This window comes from Schistocerca nitens, chromosome 5, assembly GCF_023898315.1.
Source record: "Schistocerca nitens isolate TAMUIC-IGC-003100 chromosome 5, iqSchNite1.1, whole genome shotgun sequence".
In the NCBI taxonomy this organism is placed as follows: Eukaryota; Metazoa; Arthropoda; class Insecta; order Orthoptera; family Acrididae; genus Schistocerca; species Schistocerca nitens.
Window position 1 is genome coordinate 554,863,383 of NC_064618.1, and position 20,246 is coordinate 554,883,628.

At 39.3% G+C, this 20,246-nt stretch overlaps 2 protein-coding genes across 10 annotated transcripts in view; one reads left to right on the forward strand and one right to left on the reverse strand.

The window, feature by feature from the left end:
* Window positions 1-18,153, forward strand: part of LOC126260210 (ribose-phosphate pyrophosphokinase 1) — a 78,765-nt gene extending 60,612 nt beyond the window's left edge. For 4 of the 5 annotated variants that reach the window (XM_049957498.1, XM_049957501.1, XM_049957503.1 and 1 more), the window contains 4 exons: window positions 13,220-13,443; window positions 15,140-15,313; window positions 15,397-15,556; window positions 17,681-18,153. In XM_049957498.1, coding sequence (XP_049813455.1) covers window positions 13,220-13,443; window positions 15,140-15,313; window positions 15,397-15,556; window positions 17,681-17,773 — 651 coding nt within the window. In that variant the 3' untranslated portion in view covers window positions 17,774-18,153. Of the gene's footprint in view, window positions 1-9,002; window positions 9,027-13,219; window positions 13,444-15,139; window positions 15,314-15,396; window positions 15,557-17,680 lie in introns of all 5 variants that reach the window. The other variant, XM_049957500.1, reaches the window with a different exon arrangement.
* A 43-nt stretch (window positions 18,154-18,196) lies between these two features.
* The window catches only part of LOC126260211 (metallophosphoesterase domain-containing protein 1), an 83,633-nt gene continuing 81,583 nt past the window's right edge, over window positions 18,197-20,246 (reverse strand). For all 5 annotated transcript variants that reach the window (XM_049957508.1, XM_049957507.1, XM_049957505.1 and 2 more), the window contains one exon: window positions 18,197-18,329. In XM_049957508.1, the coding sequence (XP_049813465.1) occupies window positions 18,205-18,329 (125 nt within the window). In that variant the 3' untranslated portion in view covers window positions 18,197-18,204. The remainder of the gene's footprint in view (window positions 18,330-20,246) is intronic.

Sequence of the window (20,246 nt, forward strand, 5' to 3'; positions counted from 1 at the left end):
CTGCCCACTCTCTGGCTCACCCTTCGTCGAGTTCTGCTAAATCTCGAGCCCAAAAGTCAGACACCAAGACTTCGAAAAAAGAGCATACTCGTGAAGAGTTTTTACGTACGGCAACTTCCCAACCATCGGTTCCTCCTTCCTCTAAACATCATACCTCCAAGAAGGCTACAAAGAAACCCAGTTCCTCTCCTTCTCCGCCAAGGCGTGTCCCATCTACAGCACCACCTGGCGGAAATCGCCCTCGGCCGTCTTCTGTGTCACCGAGGCTTACTGCTGGCGGCCGATCAACCGGCCGGTTGCTGGTGGCAGGAGCTGCTCCTGACCAACCTATGGATCAGGATCTTCTGCCTTCGGCTGAATGCCATTCCATGCTGTCGGTCGCAAGCTCAGAGCAGTCGTTGAGTTGACAGCGACCTTGGTCACATTCCTCCATTTTCTGTTCACCCTATGTCCATTATCCACTGGAATATCCGCGGTATTCGAGCCAATCGGGATGAATTGTCGATCCTCTTACAATCCTACTCGCCGGTCATCTTCTGTCTTCAGGAAACAAAGCTGCGTCCCCATGACCACTTTGTTCTCCCTCATTTTCAGTCTGTCCGATATGATCTCCCCTCTGTTGAAGGCACTCCAGCACATGGAGGACTCATGATTCTTCTCCATGAAACTCTCCCTTATCACCCAATCCATTTAAACACCTCCTTCCAAGCTGTCGCCGTCCGTCTTTCCCTTTCCGGATACACGTTCTCTCTTTGTACTGTATACATTCCATCGTCCACACCAATGACACGAGTTGATCTCCTTCATCTTCTTGGTCAGCTTCCACCCCCATATTTGCTGGTTGGGGACTTCAATGCCCACCACCCGCTTTGGGGATCTCCACATCCTTGTCCACGTGGCTCACTATTGCTAGACGTCTTCCACCAAGCAGATCTAGTTTGCCTCAACACTGGGGTTCCTACATTTTTGTCTGCCTCCACGACAAATTTATCTCATTTGGACCTTGCAGTCGGTACTGTTTCGCTAGCTCGGCGCTTCAAATGGTTCGCCCTTGATGATACGCACTCGAGTGACCACTTTCCATGTGTCCTTAGACTGCAGCCTCAACTGCCCTACATGCGCCTGCGATGCTGGAAGTTTGCCCAAGCCGATTGGACACTTTTTTCGTCTCTAGCGACATTCGATGACCGTCACTTTCCCAGCGTCGACGATGAGGTCACACATATTACCGACGTTATTCTTACAGCTGCGGAACATTCAATACCACGCACCTCCGAATTGCCCCGGCGCCCCCCAGTTCCTTGGTGGAACAAGGCATGCCGTGATGCACTACGTGAGCGGCGACGTGCTCTCCGCGTTTTCCGCCACCATCCTACTTTGGCCAACTGTATCCGCTATAAGCAGCTCCGAGCGCGATGCCATCGTGTCATCCGCGATAGCAAGAAGGCAAGCTGGAAATTCTTTATTGGCTCATTTAACACCTTCACTCCCTCCTCGGAAGTTTGGAGTCGGCTTCGACGGTTCTCAGGCGCGCCTAGTTTCTCCCAGGTCTCTGGGCTCACTGTCGCGCATGACACATTAGTGGACCCCGTCGCAGTTTCTAACTCATTGGGTCAACACTTTGCTGAGATTTCGAGCTCTTCAAATTACCCGCCAGCGTTTCTCCCGAAGAAACGTGCAGCGGAAGTGCGACCTCTTGCTTTCTCCTCTCCAAATCGCGAAAGCTACAATATTGTTTTCTCCATGCGGGAACTCCAACATGCACTCTCTTCTTCTCGCTCCTCCGCCCCAGGACCGGATGGTATCCACGTCCAAATGTTGCTACATGTATCAACCCATAGTCTGCGTTACCTCCTTCGCCTTTATAATCGAATTTGGACCGACAGTACTTTTCCCAGACGATGGCGGGAAGCTATCGTCGTTCCTGTTCCGAAACCTGGAAAGGACAAACATCTCCCCTCTAGCTATCGCCCCATTTCTCTCACGAGTAGTGTATGTAAGGTTTTGGAGCGTATGGTGAATTACCGTTTAGCTTGGTGGCTGGAATCCCGCAGTCTTTTAACACCTGCCCAATGCGGATTCCGAAAGCATCGTTCTGCAGTTGACCATCTTGTTGCTCTCTCCACTTATATCATGAACAATTTTCTCCGGAAACGCCAAACAGTAGCAATATTTTTTGATCTGGAGAGAGCATACGATACCTGTTGGAGGACAGGTATCCTCCGCACACTGTTCTCTTGGGGCTTTCGAGGTCGGCTGCCCCTTTTTCTTCGCGAATTTATGGCAGAGCGCATATTTAGGGTGCGGGTGAACACTACTCTCTCCCGTACTTTCTCCCAAGAAAACGGGGTACCCCAGGGCTCCGTGCTGAGTGTTGTACTGTTTGCCATTGCCATCAATCCAATTATGGATTGTTTCCTTCCTGATGTCTCGGGCTCCCTCTTTGTGGACGATTTTGCGATCTACTACAGCTCTCAACGGACCAGCCTTCTTGAACGACGTCTTCAAGGATGTCTCGATCGCCTCCACTCTTGGAGCATCGACACCGGCTTCCGTTTTTCTCCCAGTAAGACCGTTTGCGTTAATTTTTGGCGACGTAAGGAGTTTCTTCCGCCCTCCTTACATCTAGGTCCTGTCAACCTTCCGTTTTCCAACGTCGCTAAATTCTTGGGTCTTATGTTTGACAGAAAACTGTGCTGGTCCTCCCACGTTTCCTATCTTTCGGCTCGCTGTCTGCGATCCCTTAACACCCTCCGTGTCCTGAATGGTACCTCCTGGGGAGCGGACCAAGTGGTCCTTCTCCGCCTCTATCACGCCTTAGTGCGCTCGAAATTGGACTATGGATGCATAGTCTACTCCTCTGCTCAGCCGTCTATTCTTCGGCGTCTCGACTCTATCCACCACCGTGGATTACGTTTAGTGTCTGGAGCTTTTTACACCAGCCCTGTGGAAAGCCTTTATGCTGAGACTGCTGAACCTCCGCTGTTCAATCGGCGAGCAGTTCTTCTGAGTTGTTATGCTAGCCATCTGTCTTCCATGCCTGCTAATCCAGCCCATGACCCCTCCTTTGATGTAGGGTATGCAGGCCGCCCCTCCTCCCTACTACCACCGGGAGTCCGCTTCCGTCAACTACTCCATTCTCTTTCCTTCCGCTTTCCTAAAACCTTCTTGACAACTTGGGGTACAGCACCGCCTTGGCTCCGTCCCTGGATCTGCCTGCTCTGTGACCTTTGTCGATTTCTCAAGGATGGTACCCCTTCACTTGTTTATCGTCGGGCATTTGCTGCTCTATGTGCACAAATGACGGACGCCACATTTATTTACACCGACGGCTCGAAAACATCGTTCGGTGTAGGGAGTGCCTATATTGTTGGCGACACCCCAAATCACTTTCGGCTTCCCAACCAGTGTTCGGTTTATACTGCGGAGCTTTACGCTGTTCTCCAGGCTGTCCACTACATCTGCCGCCATCAGCGGATACAGTACGTTATCTGCTCAGATTCTCTCAGCTCTCTCCTCAGTCTCCATGCTCTTTATCCTGTGCACCCTCTGGTCCACCGGATTCAGGACTGTCTGCGCTTGTTCCACCTGGGGGGGCGTCTCGGTGGCGTTCCTCTGGCTCCCGGGACACGTTGGTATCTGTGGAAATGAGGCGGCCGATATAGCGGCCAAGGCTGCAGTCTCACTTCCTCGGCCAGCTATTCAATCGCTTCCCTTCACCGATCTACGGAGCGTTCTATGTCGACGTGTTGTTCATTTATGGGACACGCATTGGTCGACACTTACCCATAATAAATCGCGGGACGTGAAAGCTCTTCCTTGTGCTTGGACCTCTTCCTCCCGAACGCGTCGTCGGGAGGAGGTAATTTTAACTAGACTCCGGATAGGGCACTGTCTTTTTAGCCATCGACATCTTTTAAGCGGCGATCCTCCCCCACTATGTCCCCACTGCTCTCAGCTGTGGATGGTAAGACACCTTTTAATTGAGTGCCCCTATTTTAATCCGTTACGCTCCCGTCTACAGCTATCGCCTGATATATCGTCGATTTAGCAGATGACACGCGCTCCGCCGACCGCGTTCTCAAGTTTATTAGTGCCAGTGAAATGACGTCAGTCATTTGAACCTTTTTTTGGGGACAACCAACCCCTTTCTGTAGTGGATTTTTAAGCCTTCCTTCTGCTTTTAGTTTCTCCAATTTTATGACTTTCGTTCTCATTGCTGCTGGTTTTAAATTTCGGTTTTTTACTGTTTCCTAAGTCACGGACCGGGCGCTAATGACCATAGAAGTTTTGCGCCCCCAAAAAAAAAAACCCTGAGCACCAAAGTTATAGGTATACTCTTTTCTGAAACACTTGTATTAACTTCCCATTTTGTAGTTAAACAGCTTACTCTTTTACTGCAAACTTCGTCCTGACAAAGCTGGCTCAAACGGAGCAATAAACAGTAGTTAAAGTTGTTCTATAAACCACTAATTTCTGTCGTCAGTTCTGCAGAAACATCTGTCAGATTATCGTTGACAATGACTTACTACGATATTGTCCTGCCTTTAGGTGTCTCAAAAGCAAAGCACAGTTTGCACATATTGACTTTTGGTTTAACTGACTGAGAACAAATGTAGAGTTTTTTTCATAAACTCATAGTTTTCAACACCAAAGATCAAATTTTGACCAGAAGATTTAAACAGGTGATGCATGGCAAAAAGCTTGATTTGTAACTACAAAAATCCCAATTTTGAAAAATTGGGGCAGTTATCAACTTTTGGAAGGGAAAAAGTTCCTTAATTGTCAATTTGTTAATGGAAGTGTGGAGGGGAGGGGGGGGGGGAGGGAGAATTGTAGAGTGAGACAAAGGCTTGAGTACAGGTTCAGATAGATGTAGGATGCTTTAGAGATGAAGAGGCTTGCACAAGACAAAATTAAGCATTGAGAGCTGGATCAGACCAGTCTTTGGACTGGAGGAAGGTAGGTGGTGAAATCAGTTGCAATATCACTATCTTCTCCCTCCTGCCCCCCCCCCCCCCCACCAATTAAATCCATCATAAATTAATCCAGAAAATGACTTGCATAATCACATAGGCTTGCAGTGTGACTGACTGCATGATTAATACATCCCAGAACAGATTGCACCTTCTGAGCAGCTTTTTGTTCTCAAACGATTTTTATAGTGTAGAGCACCACTGTCCATTTCTGGGTTACAGAATACATTGACTTATTTGATGATTTCATTGTAAATTAAAATGACTGAGCAGTCATTGCTACCACAGCATTTTTAATGTATTTGTAGCAAATATTACAGATTTTTTGTTTCACATGAACTTGCTGGTTTGTTGGACAGTAATTACCTACGTGGGTGATCCTTTGTTAGTGATTTTTTAATTATGTTTTCTACATCAGATTTCAAAAGTGGTGTCACAACCAGTATTTCTGTATCATCAAGTTGGCATCAGGTGATCTGTTAAGAAGAAAGAGGAGAGAATACTAAAATACTAGGGAAACTAAATCACAAATCAAATTAACTTGTATTCACAACCATCCATACAGTACTTGAATTTGTTACGTAGTAATTTTGCAATTGAAGACTCCCAGAGAAGAGCTTGCAATGTAAACATATCTGCACTTAGATTGTGGGGACTGAAGGTGACAGTTGACTACATAGTATTAAGTTGTTAATAGGTATATTATTAAGAAACTTCACGATGTAAAACTGATTTACCTGAGAAGGGTTTCTCACACTCAATTGTACATGGTGAATATTCTTAATCATATATACACTCTAACACAAAAAGAAAGACACTCCACAAAGTAATTATTCAAATTGGATGGAAATCTGTAGATGTAATGTACAAGCACATACAAACAAATGATTGTAATTTCAGGAAAATTGGATGATTTATTCAAGAGGAACAGCTTCATAAATTGATAAAGTCAATAATGTGTTGGTCCACCTCTGGCCTGCGTGAAGTTATTCAGCTTGGATTGATTGTTGTTGAATGTCCTCTTGAGGGATCAAAATTCTAGGTTGTTTGAGGGGCCCTACCCATAACATTTCAAAAGTTCTCAATTGGGGGGGGGGGGGCTGGGGGGGGCAGGTACTTTGCTGGCCAACATAGGGTTTTAAAAGCACTAAGACAAGGTACAAACTCTTGCCTTGTGCGGGTCAATTTTATCTGAAATGTAAGCCCAGAGTGGCTTGGCATGAAGGGCAACAAAATGGGGCACAGAATGTGCTCGACATACTGCTATGTTCTAAGGGTTCCGCTTTGTCTGGAGATGTCCCAGACAGCAGTGAGATGGTAACCCAATTGTCGCTTACCATACGGCCAGACATCCAGGAGTGGTGTCTGGGATGACATTTCATTTCATAACAGGACACCTTTGTTTGGCATCTGCAGCACCCATACAGCGCATCAGTACTTCAACGAAGATAATGCCCGCCTACTAATGGTGATAGTTTGTACTGCTCGTCTTCGTGCATGCTGAGCCCTACCTTGGCCAGCAAGATCACAGGGTCTCTCCCCAGTTGAGAACATTTGGATCATTATGGGCAGGGCCCTCTAACTAGATCAAGATTTTGATGATCTAACACACCAATTGGATGAAATTTGACACCATATCCTTCAGAAGGACATCCAGCAACACTATCAATGAATGCCAATTGAGATAATTGCTTGCATAATTGCCTGAGTTGAACAGACATGTTATTTATTTGCTCAGTTTGTGAACTCTTTCCTCTCAAATTTTCAAATTTTTTCTGAAATTGTAATCATTTCTTTGTCTGTACATGTACATAACATCCAATTTCCATCCCATTCAGATAATTCCTTTATAGTGTGTTTTGATTTCTCCCTCATTTATCTTAAATTGTATTTGCAATTTAGGAGTTAACTAGATATTACATAGTCAGTGGTAGCCTTTAGTCCCAACACTCACACTGCAGATGTGTTTACATTGTGGGCTCTTCTGTGACCTCTTCAGGTGAAGAGTTACTTAGTATAATGTATTTCATTTGTAATTTAGTTCCTTAGTATTGTACTATCACCCTTTTTTCTTTTCAAACAGGTCATCTGATCATAAGGCATAACTGGTTATGATACCATTTGTGTGACCTGTGGCAGAGATATAATGACACTCTTGTAACATTCTTATATAAAATTTTTCAAGATTGTTGTTGTTAACATTGAGGCAGTTTGCTTAGTCAGTTGTGGATATCCTCTGTCTGTCTTTTGGCCTGCTTTCATTAGATAAATGTTCCTTGTGAAAGTAAAGTATGTCAATTTTAAAATGGTAAGAGTTGATTTGTTGGCATGTCTTTCACGATTTGCGTAAACAAACTAACTTCTAATATTTAGAATAGGTAGTTATTTTCAAGTAACACTCAGCATGGAGTAAAGAGTATTATTTCCTTGTGTAGAATCACAAGTCCCTTTCACATGGAGAAATATTATAATGCTATATTAAGTACTGTGTAGACGTTTGGCAGTCACTCCTTTAAAATAATGGAAGGCTTATCTGAACAAATATTGTGTGGTATCTGACTGATAGGGCAGAGGTCAAACCCCCCACGGAATGAGTGTTTTGTGACAGTCTTGCTGACGTCAGCAGGTCAGTGAGTGTATCAGTCATTTCTGCAATAACATCACTTGGCCTTCGAGGAGTCTTTTTATCATTTAAAAAATTTCTCATTTCTGGCATGATGTCAGTTTTTTCATATTTTATTATTTGTATATGATGACAAATACAGTGAGATATAGATAATTGTGTAGATTATTTTGTTAAATGATGTAGTGACATAAACTGTAGCATACTTGCACATCAGGAGATACGTCAAAACTGCTCAAAATTAAGTGGCACTGATTTTCTTGTTAGTAAAAGATATCCCTTTATGAAGAAGCTAACAGGCATGCAGAAGGCTTTTGAAATCAGTGATATCACAAACCATGCTTTTAGGCCAATACCCCTTTTCCCCTTTGTGGTTAATAAAATTATTTAAAAACTTAGTCTCCCTACAAAGTAATAAATACTTCTGTAGTGATTTTGTTCAGTTTAATCATGTCATTTTGTAATCCACTAGAATTAAGTTTCTGTAGCCGACAAGAAAAGCAGTATGAAAGAATTTATGGATATAGTAGTAAATAAAATACCTATTGTGTTTACATAGATTTTATAAACTGTATGGAAAAGTTCTTTGATTGGTGAGATAAGAGGAAGAGCAATAAAGTATCAAGATGTTGTTATATTAAAGCTGAAAATCAAGCTTTGAGTCTGTTACAAATTGATTTTGTACCCGTTTCATATTTAGACAGTAGGTGCTCTGTTTGTAGATTGCACAGGTACCCATAATCTTATGGTCAACCACTGCAAGGTGTTAAGAACAAAAATATTGTTATGTGAAGAATGAGTACCATTTATGGATCTTACGGAACATATATAAGAGTAAGAGGTGAAAAAATAGGTTCATTCAAACACTCATGAGCAATAGTGTCTACAATAAGGGAAATGTGCAAAATTAAATTATGTAATAAAATTAAGAAAGAGCAGTGAAAGAATTGAATAGAATATGCTTCAAAAGGACTTTGTGTCGTGGGCAACAGAAAATTAAATAATACAAAGGCAGTACCACAAAAATATCCATATAAATAATTTAATGTTTCATAATCATTTCACAGATTATCTTGGAGCTATTTCCGTCACTGAGGCTGCTCTGCTCTACTTTTAACCTGTTTCGTTGTTGTTTGTTTGGGTTTCAGTTCAATACATTTATGCCAACGATGTTTATTGCAGATCTAACTTGGTGTAAGGCCCATGTTTCTTGTCTTTCTAGAGTTTGCTGTGTTTCCTGTCTGCACAATGGTAACTGTATAACTGTAAATGTTACTGTGTTCCCGGCTTGGCATTTGTAGTATTCTTGACAGATCAATAACTTATAGGTAATTTTATTTCAGGACAATAGTTGTGTAGCTAAACAGCTGTATATAACAACACAATCATTTCACACATTTCAGGATTTTGCTCCTGTTCTTTCAGCAGTGAGTACAGTGTCAACATAGCGTGAGCAAATGATACTCTTGTTAATCTCCCTGCAGTATTCACAATAGAAAAATCCAGAATCATCAGATTACTCTAAATGTCTCTTTTCCTAACAGTTTATTTTTCCCTTTCGAAACAGTTATTTCTGCTACAGTAGATTGTATTTTTTGTGAACTAATTTGTTAAATTGTTTAGGATTATATGACATGAGATTAGTGTTGAGTGGACTACAGCCTTGTTCAAAGTATTTCTTGTGGCATTTACTGAATTTATATTGGGTTAGCAAATGAGTTTGTTCAGGGTACTAGGTCATAGTGATAGAATGTGTTCTATATACTGAATAAACTAGAATCATTTTTGTCAGCTGTTGTCTGTAGCACAAAACTTTTTAGTAATTTCTTTAGTAACATTTATAAATTTGTGAAGCGAATCCCCTGTCTCCTTTAAAAACAGTAAGGGGGTGTACCTGTAGTTTTGCAGTATTTTATGCTCTAGATTATTGTGAACAATTCATATATCTGGTTAAGTGATCCTTTGGCATTTATTTTAATCAGTTACAAATGACACACAAGTGGTTGGTTTTGCTATATTCAGTCCAAGTGGAACTGAAATGTTTTCTCAAACAGCAAGTACCAGTGTTAATTCATCCCACAGAAATATATATAATCATCTCTAGATTGCTTCTCAACATTTGAGATATTTTTTTATTCACTTTGTAAGGTGACTGTTAGGAATGCATCATGCTCAGATCTCCAAAACATCATTTAACAGATTTTTATTGAATGAATTAATCAACTGCAGCTCAGTTTTGCAGTTGTGTAGAACACACGATGCTGACACTATAATAACGTGCGAATATTGGAAATATGCAAATAAGTTATATGATATCATTTTGATAAGAGTGGATAGGAATGAACTTGCACGAGATAATAGACTGAACAAACTTTTTTTGCAAGCCCAGTATTAAAGTTTGGAAGGAAGGAAGTGGTTTTGGGTGTTACTTCTAGTTGCCAAGAAGGCCATTAGAGACAGAATCCAGGATAGGATAAGACAGGGATGTGATAGGAAATAACACCAGAACTTAGTTTCTATAAATATCCATTTGTGGAATATATAAGCAAAAATTAAGCTGCAAATTTGTTAGTGTTCCTCTTGGTTTCTTTTTCATTTCCAAAAAACATTGTCCTGGTGTTTCTTTCCCCATGAAGGATGAATTAAGAGATCTGTGTTTCACTCAATGGAATAATCAGCACACATGGGCTTCTCAGATCTTCGTACTTGCATTCAGAAAGTTATGTAATCAGGTTTTGTGGAGAAAGTTACAGACTGAGGTAGCCAGTACATTTAAAATTTTGTTTCATAATCACATTGTCAAAAATAACTTAATAAAAAATAATTTATTTTTGGTCTTCTAGAGGTGAAATTTATGGTGCCATACACGTTCACTGATGGAGCACTTAATCTGGGAGATGCTGGGAAATCTGTGATATCCTGGCTGTACCTCATATACAGGAAAAACTACAGCTCCTATTTTGGTCAGCATTGCTCATATGCTAGGATCTGTAATTTTTCCATACCATTTTAACAACGCAGTTCTTCAGTACATGCTTCTGTTTATAACTGAAAATGAGCTGCCTTTGCAACACTTCAAAATAGGTACAGTCAGGGATCCTTTGCTAATGGGAATTTCTGTCTTTCAAGAATGGTGCTTGCACCTCCCCCCTCCCCACTGCAGGTCCGCGCATCACACACACACACACACACACACACACACACACACACACAGTACACTAAACAGTCCCATTTGATTACTTCCTTGCTTGGAAAAGGAAGTGATTGGTTGGGAAAGGTTAAAAAGAAAGGACTGGTCACACTCCCCCAGAATGAGAACCACCACCATGTAGCGAAGAGAAGACCAGAAAACATTTTCAGTGAGCTTTGCGTCCTCTCATCCTCACAACATGTGGGTCTGTCACATCCTGGGGTCTGTGTAGCTTTCCCTTCCATTCCACTCTCCTCTCTTTACGAAAGAAAACTAGGATATGCCACTCTGTGCATTTTGTGTGTTCACGTCGACAGTAGTACTGCTCAGAAATTCGTCTCCTATTTCAAGACTTGTTATTTGAGACTCTTCACAAACCTTCCTCCTGTCTTCCTCCTCCCCCTTTTCCTTCTCAAATGTATGTGTCAGCTTTTTGAGAGATTATACACCAATATCCCAAGCACAGAGATTTTCTTTCTCGAAGATAATGAAGAAGTTAATTGAACATCTGGTGGTAACTGACCAAACACATCTTAGTGGATGGATATAGCATTCTCATGTTGCATTCATCCCTCCTCCTGCCAATCACTGGCTACAATGTCAGTGATCTTAAGCATGTCAGACAACCACACTTACCTAAAAGTGATCACTAGCGACTGTTTATGGAATAGTCTTCATAAATACAGCATGGGTGGAGAAAATACAGCACTCGGTTTGACATTGTGTACACACACAAATGTACATGGTACTGGCTGCTGGCTGTGTCTTTGAAATGAATACACTTGCTTTGTATGATGCTCTTCAGTCAGTCATGCTTAATTTTAAACTAAGACATATCAGTTATTAGCCAGAGTATGGTTGTACAATGGTGTGTTTCTATAGTTTTTCACGGGCAGAAAGATTCTGTCTGTATTTTTGGCATTGTTGGACAGAATCTTTAGAGGCTAGTGTATAATGCTGGCAACAAAAGTTAGGCATTTTCTAGACATTTATTCAGAATCTGGTGTTAGTACCTTGTCAGGTATTCTTTTGATTGATGGCATCTGAATTTCAAACCATCCTTCTTAAAACTCTTTATTTTAATTGTGTAATGTTGCGAACATTGTGGATTGATATAGGCTCTGCATTCATATAAAATACTGATGCTTATAGTTAATTGTGTAAGTTTTATGTCTACATACTTACTGTCAAACACAAAATTGAAATTTCATTACAAGTGACAGGTACATTAGAAAATGTGCCTGAAGTTTTTAAATCTCAAAAGTTGTGTATATTGATGCTGTTGGTGCTCATTGAGAGAGCTGCATACAGCTAGTGCACATAGCCCAAACTTTTCAGGAGGAATGACGTAACTACTAACAATTATTTGCATGTAAGAGTTTGTATAGCTTCATTGTCCTGTTGTGTTTGCTGTTTAACCCAACTCACTCATGGCATTAACTTATATGGAACTAGTGTTGTTGGGATGCACCATGTAGTAGCATTGCTGGATGATTAGCATGGTAGCAGTGTATCACTGTACATATGCAAAAAAAGAGAAGGCACTTAAAATCAGTTTTATGCGTATTACAATTCTTTCCACATATTGTCCCTTAGGGAACTATCTTGTCTTGGAGATAAATGAAAGTTTGTGAATACAAAGAATTTGAAATTAACAAGATGAGGAAAAGTTATTTTCCAAATAGGTAGATAAAATCAAATGGGATAAATCCTTAGGTTTACTCCTCTACTATTTGGGAACAATGTTCTGAATAGACTGGAAGACATTTTTTATTAAACTCCATTCACAAACGCTCTCCTGAATTACCTATGTGCACAAGATCTTATGAAATTGGTAATTTAGAATTGAACTGTGCTAAAGTTTGTCAATACAATTCCAGCCAACAAAATGAGTGTGGACCCTTGTTACACTTTGCACATTTTCTTTAATAAACAAGAACCTCATGAGACTTCTGCACGAATTATAACAAATTTTGTTACTTCCTTGGCCTTCATATGTTACAGTGAGGCCTTCATATGTTACAGTGAATCGCTGTTACTTTGGAAATAAATGTTTTTGTGTTGATATTTATGCCTGTCTGTTTTGAGTATTTTTTTCAATGCTAATTGCAAAATAATCAGTGTTTTGCATTGCTTCCTATAACTTTGGTTTTATTTCTATTTCCTAACTTACTTTTAAACTAACTGGGGTGCATTTGCAACACATTAAACTTTTTAAGTTTTTCATTCACACATTGTAAACATTTCTGCTGATTTTTCTTTCTTGGAAGTGTTTTTATACAGCTAATAATCATTTCTCCTTCAGCTCCCCTGCAGGAAGGGTTATATGAGAATTATTTGTTATGATTTTTCTTGCCACAATATAATGTTGCAAATGGACCTTAGTACATGTGATGTAACATTGTATGTACGTTCGGCATTTTTTGACAGAGCCGAGCACCGATATCAGCCAAGTTGGTGGCAAATATGTTATCTGTGGCTGGTGCTGATCACATTATTACAATGGATCTCCATGCATCTCAAATACAGGGATTCTTTGATATCCCTGTAGATAATCTGTATGCAGAACCAGCGGTTTTGAAATGGATTAAAGAAAACATAGTAGAATGGCGTAACAGTATTATAGTATCACCAGATGCTGGTGGTGCCAAAAGGTTAGTTACTGTTTTTTTGGGTATTCTCGTTACAGTATTTTAAATTTTACACAAATCTCACATTATGAAACTACCTTCTCATGGTATCTGAGAAAATTAGATGAGTTTCAAAGTATGGCCATTAACTATTAGTGGAAGCAATAAACATTATTAATATGTGCTCGTATATGAGTGTGTTTCATTTATGCTGGCAACAAAGGCTGATGTTTTAAACTGTGCACATACTAAGTAAAGCTAACAATAATTTCTAACTACTTAGTCGTATTGGATTGTATGCAATTGCATAACATATTTATATTTTTAAATATTTTTCACTCCGTAATTGTCAGTTTTTTCCTTGTGTTGATTATTTTCTAGAAGGAAAGTGAATCCGCATAGATTAGTTTTAAAAAAAGTCACATTTAGGGAATTACGTGAGCTAATATTTCTGGGATTAGTAATTCATTGTGGCTGCACCAGAAAAGAAACGTAATCTGATGTTTAAGAATGTAGTTTGGTCAACTTCATAAAATACAGTTTACAGTCTCATGGACAGTTGCCATGTTCACTTTAAAGCTCTCAAATTAGGATTATCGGTGCTATATAAAAGCAGTTTAATCTTCAATGTCGTTATTCACTGATTCTGTATAAAATATTTCACAGATCTTTTAAATCATAGTCAGTAAGCAGGTGAACAGTTGTACAATATAACATAGCTTATAGATTTACTATTGATATGCAGAGTGCACAATGCCTTGCTTCGATTGCACTAATCTGAATGTGTGTTAATTCTGTGCCATTAAATATGTAAAGGTGTTTGTTTCTGCAAGAATGCATCAATAAACTTAACATCTGTAATTGCTGAGCACTAATAAAGTTTACAGATAACAGCACAGCAACTGTATTAGACTGTGAAGAATTTTCTCTTAGTTTGTAGGCTGTGGAAGTGAGGTTCATAATTGGATTCAGAATACCGTAGACAGTGTGTAGGTTTTCATGCAGCATAAATTAAGAAATTAACAGATATGCAAAAAGTGATTGCTAATATTTAGCTTTGCACTGGTTCCTTTACGCTATTGCTTTTGATGTCTCTCTCTCTCTCTCTCTCTCTCTCTCTCTCTCTCTCTCTCTCTCTCCCCCCCCCCTTCCCCACCCCCTCTCTCCCTTACAAATTACTTCAACACTTCGGGTGTGTTTTGACCAGAGGCCAAGCAGTATGCTATAAATGTAAGTTATTGCTGCCCAGACAGAAAGTACTGAGCAAATTCAACTTAAATTTAATAGGCGGATTAAATATTGGCTTTCAAAATCTAAAAATTCCATTACCCTGTGTGAGGGGTTGACAAGATACAGGAAATAATTTGAAAATGACAGTGAATCAAAATCTACTTTCAAATTCCATAGTTCTATTATATAACAGAGGACAATAACTTAAATAAGTTATTAATGTTACTTAAAGTTAAACAAACAAAGGGAAAATAAAATTATCCTAGACCAGCATGGGTTTTCTCTGGAATTTATCTGAATATGAAAAACAGTGTTGATATTTTGTCATTATAATGCTTTTCACGTTTTTTTGCTAGAGAAGGATCATCTTATTTTTGTATACTTCCTAGAAACTGCCTCCTCACACTATATATTTTAACTTGATACTGGAATAGCTCTTGTTATTGTTTCTGCAGCTGCTGCTGCTATTATTGGTGTTACTGTTTTTTAGGGTTACATCCATAGCTGATAGGCTGAATGTTGAATTCGCACTTATCCATAAAGAACGCAAAAAAGCAAATGAAGTTGCAGCAATGGTGCTGGTTGGAGATGTGAAAGACAGAGTTGCCATATTGGTAGATGACATGGCTGACACTTGTGGTACAATTTGTCATGCTGCTGAAAAGTGAGTATACATTCATACTTTTTTATGTAAAAGAAGAAAAGAGTATTGCAGATACAGTTGCATTTTCTTTGTTCAAAAACTAGGCTTCTGGAAGCTGGTGCAACCAAGGTTTATGCTATCTTAACTCATGGTATATTTTCGGGGCCTGCAATATCAAGAATAAACAATGCATGTTTCGAAGCAGTAGTTGTAACCAACACTATCCCACAAGAGCAACACATGAAGGACTGTCCTAGGATACAGGTTGGTGAAACTCTCATTAAGAGCATGAATGTCAGAAATAAGTATATGGAACTTAGATTTTACTATAGCAATCCACCTGTTGGTGATTTTTCCCTGTCTTTGATTATACTCCTTAATGTCTTTTTGGACTAAAGAGGTAGTCTTCTCTAATTTTCAGCAGTATATAACATTTAAATTATTCATCTATTTAATAGTGTGCGAAGAAATAGCAGTGGATAATCTTTTCTCAAAAACAATGCAAGTGTGTCAATTATAGAAGTAATCTTTTTCTGTGGTCAAAATGCTACATGGCAATATTATATGCTTTTATATAACAATAAGTTCCTTTTCACTTAGCTACATTTAAGAAGTGATAGAGTTCGAAGTATTAAAATTCCAAGTAATATGTATGGTTATTGGACACACACACACACACACACACACACACACACACACACACACACACACACACACACACAGAACAAGTGGACAGATGTCACATGCAATATCAGTAAAACAACATAAAATACGAAAGGTTGAAGTAAACAGTGCTGGACAAAGTATACACAAGCAAAATGAGAAATCTGGACCAACCATGATGTTGACATCAAAATAGGGGAACCAGGCACATGTCATGGATGTTAAATACTTTAATTCTGAAAACAATATCATAAGAAGGGAAGTTGCTACTCACCAAAAAGACTCAGTTAGAGGTGTGTGTGTGTGTGTGTGTGTGTGTGTGTGTGTGTGTGTGTGTGTGTTAAAGAAGGCCTTAATAGACAAAGGCTATAATTGCAAGAGGCTTTTTGTTGTGCCTATCTGCAACTCAGCATCTCCACCATAAGGTGAGTTAACAACTTTCCTTCTCATGATATTGTTACATCCCATCACAGATTTTCCACTGTTTGATTCTGAAAATGGGAGAAACAAAATGGCAACAACACCAGTTCATGCAAACAAACATTGAAACACCTATTTCTCTAGCCAAACAGGGATCCATCCATCAGTGTAAATCTCAGCAGTCCTCATAGATTGTTTGCAGGTGACGCTGTCATTTATTGCACAGTAAAGTTGTCAGAAGATCAAAACCATTTCAATTGATGATTTAGACAAGACATCCATGAAAAAGTGGCAGTTGAGTATAAATAATAAAAAAAAAGTCACCCAAATGAGTGTTAAAATGAATACATTAAATTTCTGTGAAATTGCAAACAATTTAAATATGACACAGAAAATGATGTGAAGGTGAACCAGAGACTGATTTATTGGCAGTGTGCTTACAAGATGTGACAAATATACAAGAGAGACTGTCTACACTACACTACTCCACTCCATCCTCTTCTGGAGTACTGCCACAAAGTATGGGGTTCTTAAGATTGGATTGGCAGAGGACATAATACAAAACAAGCTGTTCTTTGAACGTTTTTATCACAAAATAGAGGGCATGTCATGGATATAAGAGTTGGGTTAGTAGTCATTAGAACAAAAGCTATTTCATTGTGGGGAGATCGTTTCAGGAAATATTAGTTGCCAACTTTCTTGTGTGTGTGTGTGTGTGTGTGTGTGTGTTTTTATGGAAAAATAATCATCATAAGAGAAATCTTAGCTCACTCAGAGTTAAGGGTTTCCAGAATGAAATTTTCACTCTGCTGTGGAGTGTGTGAAACCTTTACCAATCACTTATGAACTGCAGTGTAGTTATGTAGAGGAGCTTAATGTGTGCATGAGAATGAGAAACTAAGATTCGTAGGAAGTTTGATAGAAGCAGACAAATCTTACAGGTTATTCATTGGAATTTGATGAGGGTTTGCACAGCAGGTAGCAGCGCTTAGGGTCAGGCAGGTCAATCAGGCCATGACTGAGTAATCTTATGGCATACGTGTGAGAAGGGAAACAATGGGGACCAATGGAAGCTTGAGAAAAAAAAAAAAAAAAGTTTGAAAGGACTTCAACAGTTTCTTTGCCTGATTGGTTGTAGATTGCCTTTACTGATTTTCAGTTATCATTACTTTCCACACTTACAATACCCTCTTAATTAACTGTAATAATTATCTACTGAGTCAGCTTTAAAATTTATCAGTGACTGTATTTCCCAAGAGGTTAGTCATAACAGAAATAAAGTTCTGTGCTCTTTGTCTGTTGCAGTGCATTGATGTGTCAATGATGTTTGCTGAAGCAGTCCGTAGGACACACAATGGAGAATCAGTATCATATCTATTTTCAAATGTACCATACTGAAGAAATATAGATACTGTTGACATGGAATGTTGAACGAGGTTATAAAAGAATCTCATTTCTTTACATATTGAAATTCTGTATAGATACTTAATTTCGTAATCAAAAATAGATTATTACTGAGGCATCAATAAAGAGAATATTGTTCATACTTGTAATAAGCTGGCTTTCAGTTTTATTTGAGACCTATCTTTTTACAAAGAACATTTGAGAAACTTTGTAATTGATTGCTTATCAGCAAACTTATTTTGTGTATGTTATGACTTAACAGTTATTCTGTTTAAAATGAACTGTGTAAAAGATGTGTTTTTATATGCATTGTTGTACACTTTGTATCATTTTACTTATACTTCGTCTGCTGAATAAATATCAGTTCTTATATACCTTTCCTTGCTTTGTTATAACTCTCATGGAGTATACCATATACTGTATATTCATTTATTTACAGACTGTGGTAAAGAGACATCAAATACAATGGGGGGGTTTGTGGGGAGGTAATTTATATCACATGTTGATGCATTGATGTAAATAACTTTTCCATCTGATGTAATTCCATAACCTGAAACAAAATAACAATGGATGTAAAGCAGTATAACACATGGAATACATTATTTGATTTCGGCAAACTCAGTTAACTTCTAATGAGTTGAGTGCTGTAAACAATTGTGGCTGCTTAATACTGTGAAACCTGTTTTGTCAAGGACAAGGTTATCATAAAAAAAAATTCCTTTTAAATTTGCTAAAAGTTGGCCATAGTGTAGAACAGTGGCAGCCAAGTCATGACAACTCACTGAATAGTACTGTTGGCAGACATCACCTTGTATAATTGCAGTGTCAACTGAAAACACAATGTAGTCATACAAGTAGGTGTAATTTTATCCCTAAATTGAAGATTTTCTTTTCAAATTTAGAATATATCTGTTTAGGCCAGACTGAAATACACTGACTGGGAACAGAATGAGGATAGCAGGGTGCAGGAAACAGTGCTGCCTGGTGGAACTGTAGTGTCGTGAAGGACTGTGGATCCAGATGGCCCTAGTTGTGAAGCAGCCACTGCTATTGAGCATTTTGTGTAACAGGGTGGTCCACCTGGCCACAGTGGCCATTCATCTTGGTGGATAGTTACTTGTCCCTTTAAGCAAGTTTTGATGAATGATTGGTTCCAGCAATTCAAAACTGGGAGTGCACAAACCATAATAGGTATGGTGTTCATCTTTTATCTATTAAGGTGTATCGGAACAAATACTGAGTACTGTTAAAGATGTAGTCCTTGGTTAGCTCTTCTATATGTAAAACAAATCATTGCTAACATCTCAAAACATGACTACAATTTTTACACGTCCAACTCTACATGGTTGAGCCAGCAGTAAGGTTGCATTTGTTAGTTTTGTGGAGCACTATATTGGTAATAACATAATTTTCATAATTTAGGAGCAGACACAGAGACACCCCCCCCCCCCTTTTTCCCCTCCTCTCTGGCCAGTGGTCTCCTTTATAAGTTTTTACATTTTACTACAGCTGTATGTTTGGTCATTACTGTAAGTCAGACATATAAGGAGAAAGAAGGTATGGACTGGTGGATTACGTGTGTTAAGATTACTCAGGTGGTCCATAAAAACCCAGAGACAAATGGTCTGCTTTAAGATTCAGTCCAAAATGCAGTTAATCTATAATGAAGATTCGGTTTGGTGAAATAATGGAAGAGGCTGTTCAAAGTGCGTGTTGCACTAAATAAATATTAACTGATCAATCATTTGATGGGGAAAAAATAGAGAATTACTAGAAAAATGATTGCAGTAGACTTGAGATTGAAGCCACTAACAAGGGAACCTCCCCATCGCACCCCCCTCAGATTTAGTTATAAGTTGGCACAGTGGCTAGGCCTTGAAAAACTGAACACAGATCAATCGAGAAAACAGGAAGAAGTTGTGTGGAACTATGAAAAAATAAGCAAAATATACAAACTGAGTAGTCCATGCAAGATAGGCAACATCAAGGATAATCTGAACTCAGGAGCGCCGCAGTCCCGTAGTTAGCGTGAGCAGCTGCAGAACGAGAGGTCCTTGGTTCAAGTCTCCCCTCAAGTGAAAAGTTTTTCTTTATTTTTGCAAAGTTATGATCTGTCCATTCGTTCATTGACGTCTCTGTTCACTGTAATAAGTTTAGTGTCTGTGTTTTGCGACCACACTGCAAAACCGTGCGATTAGTAGACGAAAGGATGTGCCTCTCCAACGGGAACCGAAAACATTTGATCGTGCGTCACATGACAGGAATATGTTGTCGACCCACCTAACTTGTACACTTGGCGAATGGATAAAAAGATTCTTCTACATTGCCCGATTTAGGTTTTATTGTGGATGTGAGAATTACTCCCAAAAAAGTGATGAAAACATAAGAGTTTGTCACATAAACTGCAACAAATGAATCCAACAGTTTCACAGTCACACACTTTTCCCCGTGCTCTGTCAAAACATAT